A 23,927-nucleotide genomic window follows, 5' to 3' on the forward strand; every position below is an offset into this window, starting at 1 on the left:
GAAACTTGAAACCTTTGGAATTCTTCCTGATGAATTTTATTCTCTTCTAGTCTGAAAAACCTTTCTTTCTCCCTAACAAGAGACATACGGAATAAATCACTGATGGTGCGAACAATATCTGAGATAAATGCAACTGTCAGATAGCTTGCCAGGAGTTCTGCAAGGGCATGTGGTGACTGTAGACAGCTGAGTCTGTATTTTAATTCAGTGGAATATATTCAGATGCCTTTGGGGACTCTGTGACATGTTGTCTGTGGTCCAGGGCTCAAGGCTGCATTTTTAGTAGTAATACTGTTTGTGTTTGTGTTCTTGAGAAATTAAGCCATTTCTTCAAAATTTCTGTTGGGCACAAACAGTGAGCCCAGGTCAAAAATTTTCATGAAGACCTGAGCAAGCTCTAATGGAGGTTTGGTTTTCCAGACATTCGGAACACTTTTTCTAAACATGGATGTGTGGAACATCACTGAACAATGACCTCTCAGGTTAATTAAGAAAACTGGAGCCCCAGAGGAATTTTGAGCAAAGTTTTTGTTTTTGTGGCTGGAAGGAACTATAGAATACAAATGTGATATAAATGTTTGGAAAGGGGATGATTTTCAGGTTATGAAAACTGAAGACCAACCACCAGAAGGAAATGCTTTTATATGAATTCAAAATGCTTTTTTTTTTTATTCCAAGTAAAACTTAGATCCTCAGCTGTCTTAGCTTTTCTAAAAATTGACTTTTGGGTATCCACACTAAGCCTTTTATTTGCTCCTGTTTAACGTAGGAACTGATTGTGAAATAAGGAGGGGAAATGGGTCAGTTCTGCAAGAGTGTATTGTGCAGCAGAAGCATTGATTCTTTCAATTTTCCTTATAAAAATGCTGGCTCACGCTGCATACTAACTCGTGCCATCAGCACCAGCATCTAATGACCAATTTTCCTTTTCCCCAGGTGACTCAGGTTCGGACACCTTGGCAGTGTTTATGGCCAGCAGCGGAACCACAGACGTCGCAAATCGGAACAGCCCAGCCACACCACCAAACACCCTTAATCTCCGTTCTTCACACAATGAACTGCTGAATGCTGAAATAAAACACTCAGACACCAAGAACAGCACACCTCCCAAATGTAGGAAAAAATATGCACTGACTAACATCCAGGCGGCAATGGGCCTCTCGGATCCGGCTGCACAGCCCCTCCTGGGAAACAGCTCAGCCAACATCAAGCTGGTGAAAAATGGGGAGAACCAGCTCCGAAAGGCTGCCGAGCAAGGGCAGCAGGACCCCAACAAAAACATCAGCCCCGTTGCAGTCATCAACATAACTTCTGAGAAGTTAGAAGGTAAAGAGCCCCACCCACAGGATTCCTCCAGCTGTGAGATTTTACCCTCCCAGCCCAGGAGAACTAAGAGCTTCCTAAATTACTATGCAGACCTGGAAACCTCAGCCCGAGAACTGGAGCAGAACCTTGGCAACTGCCATGGGGTCGGGGAAGAGAAAGCCCAGCCAGGCCAGGGCCAGGTCCCTGCTGCCATCATCGGGAATGGTGACTTGCTGCTGCAGAAACCAAACAAACCCCAGTCCAGCCCAGAAGATGGGCAAGTAGCCACAGTGTCCTCCAGCCCAGAGACCAAAAAGGATCATCCTAAGACAGGGGCCAAAACCGACTGTGCACTCCACCGGATCCAGAACCTGGCGCCAAGCGATGAGGAGTCGAGCTGGACAACATTGTCCCAAGACAGTGCTTCCCCCAGCTCCCCGGATGAAACAGGTACCCCTGGGAGAGGTGTGGCCTCAGGTGCACTTCCTGTTGGTGTTTTTAGTTATGGATGGAGTAATTCTCTAAGCTGACTGGAAATGCCCTTTTCCAGGCCAACAAGAACATGATAACATTAATAATAACATTAATTAATAGTAATTAATTAATAATAACATTAGGTTAAAACTGGGCAATTTGTATGAAGAGCATTGTTAGACCCAACCACACTTTAGGTTAGTTTCATTTTGAATTGTGCATATGTTATTTGCTCTGGGAAGCACTTTTTGTAAAAGAAATAGGTCTTGTTGGTTAAATGCAGTAGAACAACATCAATATAAAAAGTCATACTGCCTGAGTTTAGGCAAGGTAGTGCTATATACCACCTCGAAATACAGGATTTTTGGATTCTTTTTACATAAAATAAGAAATATAGTTATTAGAGGCAAGCTATAATCCCATTAAGAGAATCAAGGGCCAGTGCGGTGGCGCATGCCTGTAATCCCAGCATCTCGGGAGGCAGAGTCAGGAGGATTTCGAGTTCAAAGCCAGCCTCACCAACCATGAGATGTTTAACAACCCAGTGAGACCCTGTCTCTAAATAAAATACAAAATAGGGCTGGGGATGTGACTCAGTGGTCAAGTGCCCCTGAGTTCAATCCCCAGTACCAAAAAAAATTAAATAAATAAAAGAGAGAATCAGCTACTTTAAAGTTCTCAGAACTTATTATACCCAAACTAATGAAAAATTAAAAGTTTAAAACATTAGAAGTCTGTTCCTTAAAGACATTTTCCTTTTTACCTTTACTGGGGAATATTTGATTAGCCTCTTCAAGTGAGATTGGAAAGTGATGTTTAAATTTCTCTTTAAATGAATTTAGAAGTCTAGAATTTTAGTGGGTCTGAGATCTATCATCTGGTACTTTGGTCTACATGTGTCACATCTTTATTTATCAGAGGAGTTGCATTGTGACAGAAATAAACAAGGTCCTAAAAGTCAGCTACCTTTTATCTCATTTTCTCAGGATCCCCACTCGACTGATCAGAATGCTGGGAGATGAGGGAGCACTTTGTTATATAGAAATTCAGTGTAAACAAGATTCACAAGGGAGTCCCAGCAACTGCCCTGGTGGGTCTCAAGGCTGTGTTAATGTTGGACAGATATAACAAGTAGAACCGAACACCAGGAAAGGAAATAGCATTTTTCCAATCTATAAGGCAGATAAATAACAGTAAGGAAAAGGAGAGAGTTCAGACATTAACTTGTTTTAAAAAAAGAAGTGTTTTTGAAGTGCCCTTTAAAGGCCTGGTGCTTTCAGTGATGGATTCTCTCAGCCTCGTGTGGCTGGATATGGCAGCAGAGAGGTATAGGTGAGTCCGTTTCATCCCATAAATGCCTGGCCCTGCACATCATGGGAATCATAATTGCGTTCTGTAATGTCGTTGAGCCCTCAGCTCTCTATTACTTTTTACTCACATAGAGAATTCATGTCCTGTACTTGATGACATTGTCACCTGCGGGTATGTGAATCTACACAAGCTGTTCCTTGGGCATCTTTCATCCAAACTCCACCTCCTGTTTTCTGGGCCCCTCTGCCTGCCTCTGGTCATGGCAGCCTTTCTGCGGTGCTTCCAAACACAGCGTGTTCTCTTGCAGTTAAATCTTAAATTAACTGGAAGATACTACAGCAAAGCCTCCCCTCCCTCTCGCTGTTGCCTCCTTCTCCCAAAGATGACTGCTACCTTTTTGGAGGGGCTATTTTTTTTTAATGAAATAATTTTTTAATTAGTTATAGTTGATACATAATATTGGGGTTCATTTTGATAATTATACCAGCATGGACCATAATGTGTTCCACTTCAGTCCTTATTACCTCTCCTTTCCCTCCTCACCTCCCTTGCCCTGTTCCCTTTCCCTACTCTGATTTTTCTTCTATTTAATTTGTGGGTTTTTTTTTTCATTTAGTATATTATGGATATACTTAAAGGTGAAATTCACTGTGGTATATTCATATATGTACACAGGAAACTTTGGGCAGATTCATTCCGCTGTCCTTCCCTTTCCTGACCCTCTTTCCTCCCCTTCAATCCTCTCTCTCTACTGCACTGACCTCTGTTCTATTTTCATGGAATCCCCCCACCACTTCCTCCTCCCCCTTATTTTGTTCTAGCTTCTGCTTATGAGAGAAAATACTCAACTCTTGACTTTCTGGGTTTGGCTTATTTCACTTAGCATTATATTCTCAAGTTCTATCCATTTACCAGCAAATGCCATAATCTCATTCTTCTTTATGACTAAATAAAACTCCATTGTGTATGTATATCATGTTTTCTTTACCAATTCATCTGTTGATGGGCACCTAGGCTGGTTCTATAGCTTGGCTATTGTGAACTGTTGCTGTTATAAACATTGATGTGGCTATATCCCTATAGTAGGCTGATTTTAGATCTTTTGGATATCTATCAAGGAGTGGGATAGCTGGGTCATTTAGTGGTTCCTTTCCTGTTTTTTGTTTGTTTGTTTATTTGTTTGTTTGTGGAATCTTCATACTGCTTTCCAGGGTAGGTTATACCAATTTGCAGTCCCACCAACATTTTATGAGTATAAAGTCCTTATCTTTTAGAGGTACATACTAATATAATCAACTAATGTATATAACATAGTATAGTTAGCCCTATTTGTGGGTTTCACATCTATGGATTCAGCTTACTGTTGATCAACAATTTTTGGAGGAAAAAATTGCAACTGCACTGCTCGAGCATGTATATCACATTTTCTTCACCAATTGCAACTGCACTGCACATGGATAGACTTTTCTCTTATCTCTACACAGTACAGTATAGTTACTTACATAGCATTTACAATGTATTACATGTTACAAGTAATCTAGACGTGATTTCAGGTAGAAAGGAGGATATACATAGGTCACATGCAAATACTATACATTTTATATAAGGGACTTGAGTGTCCCTGAATTTTCATATTCTACAGGGGTTCTGGAATTCCCTGTGAAGTCCCCTATGGATGATTGTGACATCCCCCAAGGGATAACTATATATGGTAATACCAGTAATAATGCCTAAAATAATTGGGGTGAGGGGTGAAAAAAGAAATAGAATTGGCCATAAACTGGCAAGTTGTTAAAACTGGGTTATGGGTTTTTGAGGGTTCCTGATTCTATTCTAATTTTTTGTCGGTAAACTTTTCCATAATAAGAAGTTAAGCAAGAAAAATTAAGTAGTTTTTATGCTTTGCTTTTTCTATTTTTATTTTATAGGTCAGTGCCTTTTAGAGTGAGGGTGACGGGGTGGTAGCGGCTCTCCTGAGTCCCTGAGTGTAGATGTTTTGGATCGGGTGTCTTCGAAACAGTGTGTCGACCAGGCCTGAAGATCGCATTTTGAAACCATCCTAGAAGCCAGACGTGCTTTCCTTCCAAATGGTTGCTTTGGGATCTCAGCACCCATTTGATTCAGCAGGCTGCAGTGTCTCGAAATAGTAACATTAATAGTTTTGGGAGCTCTCTTTTGACATAGCCTAGAGCCAGATGTGTCACCCTAGTGAGATAGAACCACTTCATATCACAGCTCAGAGCTTCAGGTAATAAACACCACATAGATGAGTAAGCAGAATAAAATAAATGATTTTTCAGCCTTCGTAATTCTTTGGATTTCATCTTTCCAGTAAGACACACTGTTAATGTTTGAAATGATCGCAATCGTTTGAATTAAACATTGAAGTAATGGGAAAATAAGTGTTCATTATATGGTGTTTTTCTTTTTTGGTACCAGGGATTGAACCTGATTGGGGCAGTTGGCTACTGAGCCACATCCCCAGCCCTATTTTGTATTTTATTTAGAAACAGGGTCTCACTGAGTTGCTTAGCACCTTGCTGTTGCTGAAGCTGGCTTTGAACTCGTGATCCTCCTTGCCTCAGCCTTCCAGGCCACTGGGATTACAGGCGTGCACCACAGCACCCTGCTTATTATATGGTTTTTAAGGTATATATACATTTCAAATGTTAGCTATTGAAAGATAAGAAGAAATGAGAGTCTTTTTAAGATCTTAGTGGACAGTGCCATAGTATGTGTATAAAGAGTGTATATTTCCTATTTGCCATGTGTTAGCATTCAGCCAGTGGAGTGTGTTCTATGACTAAATCATGACAAAATCATCTTTGGATTATGTGCTGCGCTTTGGGAAACTAGAAAAATACTTATAATAAATACTGAGGGGTATCCTTTTCTGAGTTAGAATGCTATTTATAAAATAAAATGCATTGCCTAACCTAGAGACTGACGACTTGCCTTCTTGAATTGTCCGCTCCTGCTTTCCATGACCCTTCCACCCCAGTCATGTCTACTGTGTGCTGCTGATCATTTCCTCATGTGTAGTTGGTCCTTGGAGAAAACAAGAGGCTATTAGGGAAAAGAAAAGTGCCTCTTAACATCACATCACTGGGCTGCCGTTGTTTAGGGAGTCAGAGAGTGCCTGGATCCTGACTCTAAAACAAAGGGTGGTATCGTGTTGATAGTTGGAAGTGAGAACCTGAATGAGGTTCCGGTTGGGGTCAGTGGCCCCAGGTGAGCACAGTGGTTCAGTAAATACACGTCAGTCAGACTGTGTGGTCTCTCTGTTGATTGCTTTCCATTTTATGTTTGCTTCATAAAAACTTTTAGAAAGGTGCATCATTTTGAAGCTTCTGGGATACTGGCGTCTGTGGTGCCAACGTGTGAGTACGATTTATTTGAGCTTCACAAAATTGGAGACAGAGTATGATGCTAGGTGGATTTTGGTGGTGGTTGCTGGGGATGGAATCAGGGCTCTGCACACATGAAGCATATGCTCTACTACTGAGCTACATCCCCAGCTCAACATGGATCTTATGTAATAAATAACATTTTAGGGTTAGCCTAATGCTCCGGGCCTAATGCTCTGTTGCCTTATTAAGAACATGGGGTCTAGACTCAACTTCTGAATTCAAATCCCAGCTCTGCTGCTCACAGGCAGTTCACGTAGCTTCTCGCTTATAATATGGGGGCAGTGGGCAGTGGTAGGATTTGGCATCAACCTATCATTAAAGGTTAAGTGAGAGCATCTTTAAGGGACTCTTAGAGAATAGTTTCTAATAAGAGTTTAATAATGATGGTTATCAGTACAGTGGTGTGACATAAAAATTCAATTTTATCTTAATTACAATTTGCCTATATTTTAGTTAAGATTATCTGGATCCTCGGGGCATTGATTGGTTCATCTTTGTATTGTCAGTGCCTGGAAGGTAGCAGATGAGCCTAAATAATTAAGTCATGATTAATTGAATAAAAATGAAGGCCATCTACATATCCCCAAACATCCCTGATGCATTGAATAGGTCATTTGTCGTTATATCTTAATCAATATCTGATTTTGGTAATGGCTGCATGCTTTATAACTTAAATGGTCCTGGGACTCAGTCACCACAGTTACTGCATTAGGCATGATGAAATTCTAGGCCCTGTTCTTGGTACTTTCTCACTGTCGGGTCACCACACTGGGATGAACTCTGGTCTTTGGACACCGTGTCCAGTGATTTTCCGTTGTACCACGGTCTTGAGACAGGCATATGGCCCCAGAGGCTGAACCCATGAGACTTGATCCTGTTCAGCCGGATGCATGTAGTGGTGATCTTGAGAATCTAGAAAATGGAGAATTATATTTTAGAGGATCTTTCCATGCTGGTAAGCAATTCAGCTTACCAGAGGAGATGGCATTGAAGCCATCTAGAAACCTGCCTAGACCCTCAAGCCTGCTGTTGAATTCTTCTCAGGGCTTGCTACCTTCCTTAAAAGTTCCCACTTAGATTTAGAACTTTATCGTGTGCATATGTGTGTGCATCTCTTCACACTTTGTGTGACATGTAGTGAGAAGCCTCGTACATGTTACCTGTTTGCTGGTCAGATGGATGGAGCTGGATCATGTCACCCTGAGTGTTCTCTGATGTCTGCTGTGTCTGCACATCTGTAGACATTGAGAAAGTGAGCACAGCTGGTAAAAATAGTTGGTAGAGCACTTGGATAGGGCGATTCTTACTTATAGTCTGGGCTCCAGGGAGGGATGAAGAACTGGGGCCGGTAACTCATTCCACCACTGTTGTCTGCATTGGCGTCCATAGGTCTGTAAGTCAGAGGAGCCAGTACCAAGGAAAAGGGCCAAATTGATTTCAGTTGCCTTTGCATTTTGCCTGAAATTGCAGGTTGAGCCACGTTGCTATAGAGTTTGAATTCTTTGATGTTTTAAATCAATTGATTTCCAGTCTCGAGGCAAGCAGAGTGGAGCTCTTTTGTAGGCTGAGTAGTGCATGAGAGTGAAAGCCAAGGCACAGACCTAATTACGTCAACACGACGGGCAGCACTTCTTACTTCCGGCATCAGCTGGCCTAAGGTGTTAGAGCATTGGATAAGTTTGTATTTTTTATTCTTCTAGAAACCTCTTCTGAAGGTTCATTTTTATCTCAAATGGCTTTTGGTAGTTCAACCATAAATTTTCCTCTTTTAAAATTCTGGAATATAAGAAAGGCCCAGTTTTTAGCTGTTCTGCCCTGCTAGGTTAATTTTAATCTTTCGAGCACTGATTGATTCACTAGCCTTCCTGTCTGTCTGCTCAGCTGAGAGTTCCGTGGTGTGACAGGAGGAATTCAAGAAGGCAGATGTGAGATATTTCCAAAATAGTTGGGGCACACTCTGTTCTGGGGTAGATCGTGTGTTTTCTAAATGAGATTTTAGTGCCTTGGGGGATAAAATGTAGCAAGATATTTCTTATCTCACCTTGTGAACTTAAGGAAGAAAATGACTTGTTCCATTGGTAGTTTTGGAAAATTCTAGACACAAAATGTGTTCAGGTAAATGTTTAAAGATAATTTTGTGTTGCTTTCTATAATGAAGTATGCTAGGTACTCCAAGGAGCAAAAAGGCTATATGATAAGTTGAGTGGCAGCAGAAGTCTAGCAGTCTGTGATTGCCCTCAAGACAGCAGATACCTGTGAGTCAGACCCAGAAAAGTTTCATGAGAGCCTAAAGTGCTATGAGTGGAAAAGGCAGAAAAACACAATCAAGACACAGCAAAGCTAACATTTAGCAGTACAGCTCAGCTCTGGAGGGTGAGATAGTTCAGGAATTTGGCATGTGAAAAAAAGGTTATTCCTTTTGATCAAAGCTTAAGAACATATACTGTATTTGTCCACTTTTCCTTTACAAGATTGAAATACCTGAGGCAGACTACTTTATAAAGAAGAGAGGTTTATTTGGGCTCATGATTCAGGAAGTGCATGTCTAGGGACCTTCCTGCTGGCAGAGTCCTGGGGCAGCACAAGTGTCTGCCTGGGTGGTCATTTTCTCTCTCATTATAAAGCCACTAGAATTCAATCAGGGGGCCTCCACCCTAGTGACATTATTATATCTAACCAGTCCCCAAATGCCCCACATTTAAACACTAGAATTAGATTAAATTTCCACCTGCTTAGTAACTATTAAGACCAGGGATTAAACCCTTCATGAGTTTGTTAGGAACAAGCCCTACTCAAACTGTAGCAGAAAGGAGTATCAGTAATGGCCATGCTCCTATCTCAGTTTAGGAAACCTTTGTTGCTTGCCTCGCGCACAGGAGCTATGCAGAGTATGAAGAGAAAGCGTGTGACCCTAACTTTAGGCAATGCCAAGGCAACAGGGTGCCAGGAAAGCTTCAGAGCTCAGACATGGACAGCGCCGGGGAGTCCACAGACAACCCTGTCTTTTCTACCTTTTCTGCTTACAGCACTCTCGCCTCTCATGGCCAGTTTCTGGTTCCATGTCGCACATCCTTCCTGTCTCGTACACACTCGCAGACTGCGAGACTTCTGCCACCACTCATGGCACACACCTCTTGCTCCCTGGAGAACCTAGTAAGCTCTATAGTGGAAAGCAACCCAGAACTGTCTTGTTCCATAGGCATTGTTCAGAAAGCCTGGAAGTTCATGCCACTGCTTAGAAGTGAGAAATTTTACATAAAAATAGGCACCTCTGGATTCTCTTGTAAATTCAGAAATCTTATAACCCTCAGACCAAAGGCCAGAGACCAGAATCTCTTCTGGATGGGTCCTCCCCTCTCCAGCTCAAGGCGTTGAACGTGTGGTCCGCTGCTCCACAGGGCGAGGGACTCAGCCCTCCTACACGTGGAACTCTGACAGTAGAATGAACCAGGCTCACGGTGATCATGCTTCTCAAAGCTGCATACTAGTGCAGTGCCATGGCAGCGACAGCCTTGAGTCTAGGGACTTCCTTTTATCATAGTCATCCTCCTCTCAGCCCCTTGCCTTCTGGTCGAATTGTAAAGTGTGACATGAACTGTTAAGCAAAACATGCTTGAAATTTCCAAAGACATCTTTAGATGGCTCCTCAGGGTTTTCCATCTGTTATCTGGTGAGAGGAGGGAAAACATTAGCTTTTCCAAAGCTAGGCTGTGGGTGGTTCATAAATTTTGTGCCTTAAGGCTGACTCAGTTAATATACCCAGTTAGCTTTCATAACTGTAAAGGGACTTAGCAACCCCCACCCCCACCCTGGCTCTCTTTTGCTGGGGTAAAAGAGAGCCAGGGTGGGGGTGTATGGTAAGCACACTTTCTATGCTGAGCTACTCCCCCAGCCCCAACCCTTACAATGTATATATTGTGTTTTCCTAATTTGTACCCTTGGATGCAAAACAGTGAAATAAAAGCTTCATATTCAAGCAGATTTCACTGAAAAAAAAAATCATTCGACTATTAGAACATCATATGTGGTTCACATTCCATGTGGAACGGTCTGAAAGTGAGAGAATGAGATGATCCCAATAATTGGTGTTGGTACCTAAGGAAAGAGTTGATGTTTACCATGTGTAAGCTTTTGGGTTTTTTTTTCCTTTTTGTTTAGCTTCTCTTAGATTCATGCTTGAATGTGACTGACTTAAATCCTCCCAAGAATTCTTCCATAGTGTCATTAGGAACATTGTTAGCTTGATACTCTTTTCTTTCAGTTTTATCAGATGAGTTCTTTCTATGGATCTGCACTGAACTGGTGCATCTGGAATATTAAAAAGGTGAGCTCCATTCTGAAAACGGTTGGTTTGGGAAGCTGACTTTGGTCTGCTGTTGTTGCCTGGACACTTTCTCATACACTTCATCGTATTTGTGATATTTAATGGATGCAAGATGCATGGCCTCTGAAAGCCTATTTAATCTCTGGTAGATATATAGGATATTATTATAGAACCTTTTACAATCATTTCTTGGGGTGGCATCAGAATTCCATGTGGAATTTGCAGAAAGTGAGAGATCTGAGAGGTTCCAATTCCCAACCTTTGGGACTGATAAGAGGTATGGCAAAGAAAGTTAAAGGGCTGGGGGTTAGCTGATAGAAGCTTTTAGGGAGACTTCTCAGTAGTGAGCTAATTCTCTAGTCTTGCTCTGCTTTCCTGTGGTGTCCTTTAGCTAATATTTCCATTCGTCCCATTCTTACCATGGACGGGGGATATTCCATAGTCTTCTATACCTCCCTTCTTTTCCTAGAACACACGTCAGCCTCTTAGGATTTTGGAACAGATTCAAAGTACTGGTTTACCTCTGAGAAGTTCACACTAGTTAGCAGGTGCACAGGTCCCAGGGAAATCTCCTGGGACCTTGTGAAACACAATACTGATTTAGTGGGACTGGGCTGGGGCCTAAGATTCTGTATTGTTTAAAAAAAATTATGGATTTTTGATTGTGGAAGTTCTGCATTTTTAATGAGTTCTCAGTTGATGCTGGTACTTCTGGCCTCATTCACACTTGTGAGACTGTGTCAAGCATCAGTCTGTTTTGTTCACTAGCGAAACCTCAGCAGCTAGAATCAACAGTAACTAGGACATGCTTGTCTTCCCAAAATACTGTGGAAAAATGCTCACCTCAAAATATAGTGATACTGGGTAGATTTTTAAATGTGTAGAACTGATAAAGACAGTGAAATTCCAGGTGAGTAAAGCATTACTTACTTGAATTACTTGCTGATTAAGGGGAGAAACAAATGGAGACAGCAATGGGATTTATGGAATTGTAGTGTGCACAAGGAAAAAGAAGCCGCAAGGGAGCAAAAGAAGAGATGGCTCTAAAGTAGTGTTCTCTGATATTTCTCTCTCTCTCTCTCTCTCTCTCTCTCTCTCTCTCTCTCTCTCTCTCTCTCTCTCTCTCTCATACCAGGGATTGAACCCAGAGGCTCTTAACCACTGAGCCACATCCCCAGCCCTGTTTCATATTTTATTTAGAGACAGGGTCTCACTGAGTTGCTTAGGGCCTCGGTAAGTTGCTGAAGCTGGCTTTGAGTTCAGGATCCTCCTGCCTCAGCCTCCCAAGATGCTAGGATTATAGGTGTGCACCACTATGCCCAGCTGATATTTCTTTCTTGATCTTGGGAATCCTTTGTATACTCTCAAAAATAATTGAACTTTAAACATTTTTTGTTCATATGAATTATACCTATTGGCATTTATCATATTAGAAATTAAATCTGAGATATTTTTTAAGTTATTCATTTAAAAGATAAGAAAACCATTAATGTTATCAACATAGATAATTTTTATGAAAAGCAAATGTTTTTCCAAAATAAAAAACAATTTAGTGAGAAAAGTGACCTAGTTTTATATATTTAAAAATCTCTTCCTTAATTTTAATTAATTAATTAATTGATGCCAGGGATGGAACTCAGGCATGTTCAATCATTGAAGCACATCCCCAGGCTTTTTTACTTTTTATTTGAGATAGGGTATCACTAAATTACTGAGGGCCTTGCTAAATTGCTGAGGCTGGCTTTGAACTTGTAATCCTCCTGCCTCATTAATTTTATATCTTTAACTGATAACACAAAAACATAAAAATTCTACTTACTAATGGGGTATCATGATATTTTGATGCATGTATGTGTTCTATCATGTTTAAATCAGCTGACACATTTCTGTGTTCTCATTTATCATTTCTTTACAGTAAAGCCTGTCAAAGTCCTTTCTTCTAACTGTTTGAAAAGTACAGAACAGTTGAAAAATCTCTTTAATGCATGGTTTGTTTGAAGGCAGCTGGGTTCTCTTATCTGCTTCTACCCTTTATATATCCTCTTTCATATATATATATATGAGATTGAACCAGGGTGCTTCACCACCGAGGTACATCTCCAGCCCTTTCTATATTTTTATTTAGAGACAGGGGCTCACTAAGTTGTGTAGGGTCTTGCTAAGTTGCTGAGGCTAGCTTTGGACTTGCAATCTTCCTTCCTTGGCTTCCTGAGCCACTGGGATTACAGGTGGTGCCACTGCCCCCTTTATATATCTTGATGAATTGTTCTGGTGGTGTAGATGGAGAAAATCCTACACATACAGATGTGTGGATGGAAAAGAGGTGAAGATTTTAATAGCTTTTCCAGTAATGGTGGAGCTTCTTTTATGTTAGAGTTACACCAAAACTCCATAATAGGTAGTTTCTTAAACATTCCTTTTAATTTGGAATCTGCATCCATAATCATAACTTTTTCACACTCTGTTAGATCAAAATCTATTGGTCCATCCTACATTCTCAATGGATGCTTACCCACACATACTTTGTAAAATCATGCATTGGCTATTTGGAAAATTTTGTGAAGTAAGTTATGAAGATCTTCCAAATGTTGACACATTTCATTATACAATGTGAAAATGCTCCATTTGTTAATCTCACCATCTCATCAGAAAAGTCTGCTTTTTGTCAAGTTGACAGTGGCAGATACAGTTTTTCCAAAATCCTGATTTTTTTTCCTAAAAGCTCCCATTTTATCATTGGCAGCAAATAGTATCAGTTGCCTTCCTGAAAGCGATAGGCACACATTGTTTTTTTTTTTTTTTTTGAGAAAATGTCAGCACAGATTTGAACAACCGTAGTCTGTCTGTCAGGTGTTCTTTCAAGCAAAAGAGGTGGTCCATGAAAAAAGCAGCAAATTCAGCTGGCAACTTGGTCACACTTGTGCTTTTCCTTAAAATGACAGTCCAATATAATTTATGCCACTGGCTTGCTTCATGCTGAGATGCCAAGGATTTATCCCTCATTTTTTGGTGCCCCCATTGCTAATTGTCAACACAGTGAAAAGGGCTGTAAATAACATCTTAGTATTATGAAAATATCTTTCACTTCAGAGAGCCCCTGAAATGCCCTTTGGGAAGCTTCTAGACAAAAGGATCAGCTCCCAGCGGTTTGGTTTGGTTCTGAGAGTTAATTGTGAGAAAGGTCAGATGGGTAAGTGGAAGCCAAATTAGTGAATGCTAATGTTGAATTGTGAAAATATTTTTGTGTATGGAAAACAATTGATGCTTATGAGGAAAAGAAAGGAACCTTTGGGTTTTTTGGTTGGTTGTTTTTTCTTTTTTTGGTGTTGGGGGTGGAACCCAGGGCCTTGTACATGTGCTAGGCAAACACTCTACCCATAGAGCTACATCTCAGCCCTAAGACCACCATTAGTAAGGTGGAGTTTGGAGAAGGTGTATCTGATGTTGGTGGCTAGAATATGTTGGTGGGGCAAATGAGGCTGGCAGTTTCAAGAATCTGACAATAATTCATATGATATGATCAGTCCCGGACAAGACAACTAGTTTTAAAAACAGAACAGAACTGGAAGAAAGGACGAATCACTAGGATTTCATGATTGATTGGATGGAGAGGGAGAGGGTAGAGTTAAAGATGTCGGATTTTCAGTTTGAAGCCAGAAGTGCTTGTTTTTGGAAATAGTGAAGTTGGGAGGAGGAGCTAGTTTTTGGAGAAGGATGATGGTTTGGTTCCGGATGTTCAGTTGAGACGATGTGGGAATATCAGGAGTGATGTCCTCAAGTTAGAGTTGTGGCTCTTACAGAAAAGTCTGGGGAGTTCAGACTTTGCCTTCCAGGACACCACATCTACTGCTGTGCTGTCCTTTTCGGTGTGTGATGCCTTTTTAACCATACTTAGATTTAAATGGTTGATAAGGCTGAGGAAATAACGTGGGTGGTATAATGAGATCAGATATTATTAGAGGCTGCCTTAAAAACAGTGAAATATTTAGGATAGTTTGAGTAATCTGTTCTCTTTGTTCCCACTTGGAGTATTAAGCTCCATTAAACCGTACTTCTAGGAAAATGGCTAAGTATCTCATTCACCAATGATTGAGCTGTCAAATGAATCTAGTGATGACACAACCTGTTTCCTTATTTCTGCTTCTCTAGAGTAAAGCAAGGGACCACATGCACGGAGACAAACATGCTCATGCACTTACAAGTTGTCACTGAGGGTCGGCCAGGGAAGGCACCCAACAGGCTTTACCAGGTGGCATTTATAATATTGGTGAAATGACTCTGGCCAGGGGCCTAGTTGAGAGGTTCTGTTAAGAATGGACTCATTAGTCAAGTTTATGAGACTGAAATACTAAAGCCAAAAATATCCCTTTATCTAATTTGTGAAAAGAACAATCACTTTCCCAGGTCTTAGGTTTGTTGATACTACATGGTCCATGTTCATGCTCAGTGGCAGTGTATGATTATTTCCCAGTGAGAAATTACTGTAGAACTGCAAGAGAAGCCCAGGCATCAGCAGGGGTTGCTCAGGGAGCATGCACTTGGCCAAAGGGGAGTCAGATGAATTGAATGGGATAGTCTGAGGTGACCGTCCCTTCTCCCCTTTAAGGAAGAAGCATCCCTTATCTTGCTGTCAGGGACATTGAGTCCTCAAACTGAAGGAATTCAGGTTCCTTTTTTTTTTTTTTTTCTTTTGGAGAGAGGGAAAGATTTGCTTTTATAAAAAGATACCTGTTTCCGGGGCTGGGGATGTGGCTCAAGCGGTAGCGCGCTCGCCTGGCATGCGTGCAGCCCGGGTTCGATCCTCAGCACCACATACCAACAAAGATGTTGTGTCTGCCAAAAACTGAAAAATGAATGGTAAAATTCTCTCTCTCTCAAAAAAAAAAAAAAGATACCTGTTTCTGATCAACAAAATTATTCTTACAATTCGGTCGTTATGCTGTGCTGTATTTTAGAGCCATCTTTTCTCATTCTGATGCCATTGGTTGGCTTTGATTCAATAGCCAGTTCAACTGTTGTATTTGAACTTCTCCTTCATTTACTCATTTCAGCATTAAGTCACTGTTTCCTCCAAGTTTGGCCTGGAGTCAGTGAACCTCAGTATCTCCTAGATGTTTATTAAGATGTGGCTACCTAGGCCCTACCTGGGCCCTGTAGACTGAGACCCAGGAGGTAGGTCTCGGGAACCTTAGGAAGTTCCTCCAGACGCTAGGTTTAAGAATCATAGCTCTAAATCCAACACCAAGTCTTCTTCCATCAGAGCTTCTGTTGTGTTTAAAGTGCTGTTTCTTTAGTAGAATGGGCATTGATATGGCTAAAAGTGAACAAGAATCACAATCCTAATAAAAAACATGGAAATCTCACTTTCTTTTCAAATTAATGTCGTATTTGATTCTGGTAGGATCAATACGTGTTCATAATTGCTTCTTTGCTACAAAAATTAAACCACTGGAAGTCTCTCCTGATTTTTAGTTTTTTTCCCCTGCTGCTGGGGATTGAACCCAGGGTCATTTTACCTCTGAGCTTCATCGCCAGCCCTTTTTATTTTTCATTTTGAGACAGGGCTCTTGCTAAATTGCTGTGACTGGCCTTGAACTTGTAATTCTCCTGCCTTAGCTTCCCAAGTCACCAGGATGATAGGCATATGCCACTGCACCCGATTCTCCTCTTGTTTTTTAAAATATTTTTTTCAATTGTCAATGGACCTTTATTTTATTTATTTATATGTGGTGCTGAGAATCGAACCCAGTGCCTCACACATGCTACGCAAGTGCTCTACCAAAGCTACAACCCCAGCTCTCTCTTCTCTCATTTTTGACCCTAAGTTGGACCTGTAGCGTGTGTGTAATTGCAGCATAGAAATTGAATATTTAAAATCCCAACATTGTCCTGACAAAATGGATGATTATAGCCAGGTCACTTATCATCAAGCATTTCCTCCTCTGTAAAATAGGGTTAACAGGAGCACCTGCCTCCTGGGGTAGCTGATAATTAACTGAAATAAGGCACACTGAGCGCTCAGCAGAAGGTTTGCCAGGCAGCCAGAGCTCAGTAAAAAATTTGACTTTATAAATACCCTTATATGGAAACAACTCTCCCATGAAAGGAAAAGCACAGAAAGGGAATAAAAGAGGAGTGGTGATTGTATGCACAAGCAGAAAATAACTTCAGATAAGCAGAATAAACCAGGACATGTAGAAGGAGGCCATTTTTAAGAGAGTGTGGAACCTGCCAATGAACAGCTGGCCTGTTTTCCAGGGACACCCAGAGACATCAGCTAGTTTATGGTGACCCAGGAGCCTCAGCCTTTGCTGAAAGGGTAGGGAAGGGGGCGAGTCTCAAGGTGGTACATGCAGGACCCTGGACTAGACATTGGAGAGCTGGCCCTGCTCCTTTCTCTCCTACTCACTGGCTTCCTACAAGGTCTACTGGCAAGAGGGGACAAAAGACACCAGCCATTCCCTTCATACATTTCTCCTGATCAGTTTTCCAAGTGTCCTTTTTCACATTCCATCCACAAAGCATCCACAACTACTGTCCAGGAGACGCCAAAACTCTTAGTAACTGTACCAGGAGATAGGGTGTGGCTGCTGAAATGGACCAAAAAGCTGTGTTGGTGACCTGTCAGACGAGGGGCTGCAGTTTTCCTCCTCAAGACCTTCTGAGTATTCCCTCATGCTTCTCTCTGTAGTAATTCTAGTCTTAATTGGCAGTTTTCCTTACTTCAGTATGAATTTTTTGTATTTTTGAGAGCAAGAGGGAGGGAAGGAGGGAGGGAGGGAGGGAGAGAGGGATGGGGGCGAGTCAGGAGACAAAGGGAGAAAAGGTGAATGGATACCCATTGGGGGACACTGTCACAGAATTTTTATAACTTTCTAATTTCAGAGTATTCTGAGCAGTCCCATAAAATATTTTTAAGGGCCCCTCAGCCCACCTTCCTAAGGGGTCAGATGTGTAGCATTCTCATTTAAAATACCCTCTGGTGTCTGCCTATCTTATAAAAAAGCAGAAAGTGGTGGAAAAGCCTAGGAAACCCAGGGAGGTGCTGATTTGGGGAAGGATCCCCAGGTGATAGATCTCTGTGTTAATTAGTGTGCCTACTTGGGGACGAGGGATTAAGGGTTGAGTGCTTGTCTGTATTTGCTTCTTCTCTCTATTCATTTGCCAAAAGCAAACACCTTGCTCCATACTCTGGGATAGGAATTAGTACGAGGAAATTGAGGCTCTCTTGGTATGTTTTTCTGTATTCTTTGCACATGGTTCTAAAAAAGTAAGCAGGATCACTTAGTAGCTATTACTCTGGCCCACATCTAAAGGGCTCTGAAAATTATTTTCATAATCTTAACCCATTTTGTCCCATTGTCCAAGAGGTAGAACACCTATAAAGACTTACATATATAAATAATAGATAATATAATTGAAAAATATAAGCATATAAATATAAAATTAATTTAATACAATATAGGAGCTCTAGATTATGATTTCCAACCTATTTTAATGCGACTGTGTTAAATTTGTTGAAAATTCACAGAATTGAAAAGTTGGAACTTAATGGGTTAAGGGTTGAATGGGTTAATGTAAAAAGGGGTGAAAGAGCTTTAAATTGTTAAAACATGCCCCTGGGACTCTTTATTAATACCAGGAAGCAAAATAAGAAATTTAAAAATCACAACTCAAGCCAAAATGACCAGAAGTCAATGTAGTCAGCAAACTGAATCCCCCCTTTTACTACTCAGGGGTCCCTTGCTTTCTTTTCCTCCACTTGACTCCATAAACCCAGTGTATACCTTCATGAACTGAGTCTTGGAGTCTTGTCTTTGCTTGACGGGGAAGGAAGAGAAGGTATCTCGTACAGTTTGGAGTAGGCTGATGAAACAGTTTTTTAAGTGATGGGTGTTATAGGAGATTTGGTAAATCACTGTTTAATCTCTGTTATTCCGCCCATATGGGCACATGTTTGTTTTCTGCAATACAACATGTTTGGTCAATATTTTATCAGGGTAAACCATTCCCCTCATGTTTGTTCTAGCTCCACAAAGAGCCTTCTCGGTCTGAAATGTTTGGAATGCCAGGCTATGGGAATGCTGAGCTGTTTGCTGAACCTGCCTCTCTGTCTCCGTATCCATCTATCCATCCACACTAGTGGTTATAGCACTTTCACAAAAAAAAAAAAAAAAAAAAAACACAAAACACTTTTTTTATTTTCAGGTTGGATACCTGATACAACTGGAATATTTCCATGAGGTTGGGCTAGACAAAGTATGTCAGTTTTAGGCTCAATATTACTTTATGGAACATTTTTTATCATTAGACAAATACATGTATATATTTGCTGGTTCATGGTAGGAAAATGTGTTTCTGACTCTGACTTACAATGATAGAGTGGGAAAAGAATGATATTTAGAGTCAAATATGCCTAAGAGTCAAATTCTAGATCCGCTGTTTAGAGTTATTAACCATCTCGGAGCCTCAGTTCCCTCACTTTTAAAAAGGAGCTTATGTTACCTACCTCAAAAGATTTCTGTGATGACTGAGCTAGCTAATAATATATGAGAGAATATATGCCAAAATTTGTGCGAATTTATGAGTATCTCTGTGTGTTATGTATGTGTATATTTAGATATATATAATGTAAAGTATATACCTGGCGCATAAGAGACAGTAGTCTTTCTTCCCTTACTTTTATTTTGTGTTGTTTCCTGATATACTAGTGACGTGCATTTTGGGTTCCTTTGATTTGGTGGTGTTATTGTTCCAAGATATTATTGTAGAGCCAGCAGAATGGAATTCACTCTAAAGTAGATTTCACAGGTCCAGGTCCCAGAGGCTGATGGCCCCTGGAACAGCAGGCAGGCTGAAGATTTACTACAGATAAATAGATGATGGGTCATAAGGAAAAGTGTGTGTTGCCATTGGCCATGGACTCAGCCCATTGATTCTCACCCTGAGGGTGCCTTATATTCTCCTGGAGAGCTTTGAAAAACGATCTCTGCTCTGACTAGTCTGTGACAGGAACACTATTTTTTAAAAAAGCTCTGGTTATCAGTGTTTATGAGACTTCTCCACATCTTTCCGTTGCGGTTGAGAATCCCTGATGAACTTTTCAGAAATTTACTTTCTTCCCTTGTAAAACGCAGTTGACAGTACCCACTGTATGGGAGTGACAACCACCACAGCTTACTGAATGCCCCTGTGTTACAATCTATCCAAGCATGATGAAATGTAATCCTCACCACAGCCTACCTGATGGAGGGGGGTGTGGAGGAGCTTGATTTATTTATTAAGAGACAAGGTTGGTGAGGTTTAGAAAGCCTTTAGAATCGAGGCTAAAGTTGCATAGCCAAGTGACCAGAAGGATCAGGGATTCACACCAAGGTCTGTCTGTCAGAGTGCACGCCCCACATTCCATTCTTTTACATTCCTGATAATGTGAGTGAAGTTTAAAAATTCACTTTTGAAGACAGAATGGTAGGAGAAGAATCTGTTTCTGAAACAGTAACCGTAAGTTTTGCTAGCTCATCTTTCAGAAGCTTTTTTAATGGCCTCATTGTAGCATATTGCTTGATTTTTTTTTCTCCCCTTTCTTTTCTCTCTCTCTGGCCAGTCTATTGCTGATCTCTTTGAGGCCAGGATTTGTTTTCTCTGAATCCCCCAGTGATTGTTATCTTTGCTGCCATTGGATTAGAAAGTCTGTTTGCATGGTATTTAATCTGCAAATGAAGTGTCTGTGAGGCCATCCCCTGGAGCACATCACTGTCTTCCAGTGAAGCTATGGCCACACACAGATCACCCTGAAGCTCAGCATAACAGACACCGAGATTCAGTAGGTTTTATAATAGGCTATGCAATGCATGCACTTCTCTTAGTCCTTATAAACTGTTTATTGAAGTACAGTCGAGAATAAATAATCAAGCAAGCAAGTTAACAAATAAAGTAAATATGTAGTTTGAAAACCCGACACATTTGTGATGTCCTTGGGAAAAAATGTACCTTCCATTCGACTCAGGGGAAATTAAAAACTCTTGTGTTTTATTGATTTCCACTAAGCTTATCTGCACATTGTTTTTATAAAAGCTAAGTGGTGATGGCAAGGCCATAGTTTTTGGAAGCATAGATTTTTAGATGCAGAAATTTGGGTTTTTGCTTCCAGGAAGTGAACCCTTTCTGCAGGGAAGGCGTCCACCTCTGGAAGGCATTTTTCCTGCCCACTCGTGTGTGCCTCAGCAAACAGCAATGGGAGAAGGCATCTTCTCTGAGCTTTGCTGGGCTTTTTTCCCACCCCTCCTCAGGTCCCCAGGAGGCGGCAAGATAGTTTGGGAGAGAGTCCACAGCTGGTAATAATGAGGGCCTATGAATATTGTGCATCAGTAAATAAGGTGGAAAAAGGGGCCCCCCATCAACTGCCTCTCTCTTCTTTACCCCACTGAAAACCCCATTTATTTCTCACTTATTACATGAACCATTAAAAATCTAAGGGGGCAGAAACAACGTTGGATTGCAGAAGCAAACTCCATATTTATTTAGCATTCATTACAGCAATATTAATTATAAGTATATGATGTACTAGCTTCTGGTATTTAAAAAGGAAGGGTAGATTGTTGAAAGAATTAAGTTTTAATTCACTCAAATCCAAGTACAGTGTGTACCACAATAAGGGCTTTCAGCACAAGTGCAGCGGGAATAACTCCCTTGGGTCAAGTTCGGTTCTGCAGCTGTTGAGATTGTGTGTGGCCTTAATATTCTTGTGTCAGAATTGGCTTTGAATTATCTTTGGGGCCCAGTCAGTTAGTCATGGTGACCATTTGTACTTTGCCTACCATATGAACAGTCTGTTCACATCCATTGTCTCGTTCAATTCTCAAAATGATTTTTTTACATAATTATTCCTGTTTTTTTCAGAAAAGAAACTGAGTTTTAGGGAGATTTTTTTTAAAACTTTTTTTTTCTTTTGTACCGAGGATTAAACCCAGAGAGACTTTACCACTGAGCTATAGTCTCAACCCTTTATTTTGTGACAGGATCTTGCTAAATTGCTAAGATTGGACTAGAACTGGTGATCCTCCTGCCTCAGCCTCCTGAGTCATTGGGATTAAGGGGACGCAGCACCATGCCCAGCTGAAAGATAGGTTTCATGTGATGAACACAAATATTTGAACGTAAAATCTCACTGTAGTGCAGTGGAAGATGACAGTCTTGGTAAAAGACACTGAAGGTGTTGTCCACTCTACTTGCCCTCCTGACTCTCTTCTCTCACATTCTAGAGAGGTGATGATTCAGTATGTGCTTACAGTACACTAGTCTTACAGAGAGATGGTAGGTTGACAGAATGATTCCCTATTTGCAGAGTTATAGAAGCAAGGATCGCCACAATGTGATGGTACATATCTACTTATTAAATAAAGCTCGTCTGCTTTTTCTGTGTTGTGGTCTTCAACCAGAACATCATGGGAATCCTCATGTTCTATTAAGAGAGGCACACACAGATTATGCTCAGCCCTTCATTTTGCAGAAAAGATGACTATTTACTTTTAAGTACATTTCAAAGAGTTCGTCATTGGATTGGAATGTCACATAAAAAAAAAAGGTCTTCTGAAATATTAAATAGACCCTCTTATCCTTTAGGGCACAAATCAATATCTAAAGAGAACAAGGCACATTAAAATAAAGAATGGGGTTAGTATAACTTATCGTCAAGCCATCAAAGTTTCCTGCTGATGATTTTATAACTTAAAATTTTTAAAAATTGCTGAACTGAGAAAACAAACAACTTTTTGCAATTATACTGCCAAATTCTGATTGTGTTTTGTGCCCATCAAACTCCAAGTCAATTGTTTAGACTTTGATAGGAAATCAAGTGTCTGAATAATAGAAGGTATAGATTTCTCGTTTTAACGCACAGACTTCGAGTTGCATTGCTTAACTTTGAGCTTTTCTTTTTCAAGTGAGTAAAATGACAAGCCATGGGAAAGAGTTAAAATGTTTACCTGACAATTCTCTTTAAAGTAATAATTTCTTAGGAGACTCTCATTTTACTCCTAAACAGTGCGTCTAACCCCCTTGGACTCTATACACACAAAAAAGTTTTCTTGGTCCTCTGGTTGATGTGATTTTTGGCTTTGCTTTAAATTATTGATTACAGTTAAAAAGGGGAGGGCCTTTCTGATGAGAACAGCACTCTCTTTAATAGCCTCTCACAAAATCAATTCCCACCATTCCTACCGTGCCCCTCTGGGGTATTGATGGTTAAGAACCTTGGGAAGACTTTCTGTCTCCTAAATTGAATCTTAATAATTTTTCATTATTTGCCTTCCCCCTACCCATGTTTATTCAAACAACTTGAAATAAATATCTGCTTTTTGAATGGTTTCTTTAATGCTTGAAAGAGGGACGGGTGAGGAATTTTGCTATTTAAGGGCACCCCTGGGTGATGGATTTGTTTAGCAGATGTGTGGTCCAAATGCTGGTTTCCTGATCTGGTCTCTTGAATGGAATAAAGCAGACCGTGCATCAGTGTCTTTCAAACCAGAGGCATTAACAGTGGTCAGTTAGTTCATCTTTCCTAGCTACCCTGCAGTAGCTCATCCAGCCAAGGAAACGTTGAGACTCTTTGCACGTGGAGCTTTAGCCATGTAGTGTCCAAGCATGTGGGTGTGGGAGAGATTTTGCATTCTCCCACACAAAATCTGATTCTGTGTGGTCTAACTAAATTTACCCCCACCCCCGGCTTCAAATGGGCAAGATGATTTGGTAGCACGTGAAGAAGGATAGACAACTACCAAGAAAAGTAACTCAGAACCCAGAGGATGCTAGTGGCCAAGGAGCTGAGAGGGCTCTGCCCCGTCACAGCGGGAGGTTGTAAGTAGTCTCTGATCACAGGCAGCATTTCATCTGCCAGCTCTTGCTTCTGGATTGCGTTGGAGCTTCTTTTTAATTGTGTTGTTTTCTTAGGCTGGCAGGGGATTCATAAGCAGAGAAAACAAAATAATTTTGAGACAACGCAGTAGCTTGAAAAGATTGCCTCCAATCTGAGCTCTTGGCTTTCCTGTGGTCCAGGAACTGAGTTTTAGAAATTGTGATCCATGGAACTTGAAGGTTTTCAAACT

At 40.8% G+C, this 23,927-nt stretch overlaps 1 protein-coding gene across 3 annotated transcripts in view; it reads left to right on the forward strand.

Moving 5' to 3' along the window:
* Window positions 1-23,927, forward strand: part of Apbb2 (amyloid beta precursor protein binding family B member 2) — a 322,787-nt gene that overhangs the window by 162,839 nt on the left and 136,021 nt on the right. For all 3 annotated transcript variants that reach the window (XM_026387551.2, XM_026387558.2, XM_077803554.1), the window contains one exon: window positions 937-1,755. In XM_026387551.2, coding sequence (XP_026243336.2) covers window positions 937-1,755 — 819 coding nt within the window. The remainder of the gene's footprint in view (window positions 1-936; window positions 1,756-23,927) is intronic.

The sequence above is a fragment of the Urocitellus parryii genome, chromosome 10, assembly GCF_045843805.1.
Source record: "Urocitellus parryii isolate mUroPar1 chromosome 10, mUroPar1.hap1, whole genome shotgun sequence".
Lineage (NCBI taxonomy): Eukaryota > Metazoa > Chordata > Mammalia > Rodentia > Sciuridae > Urocitellus > Urocitellus parryii.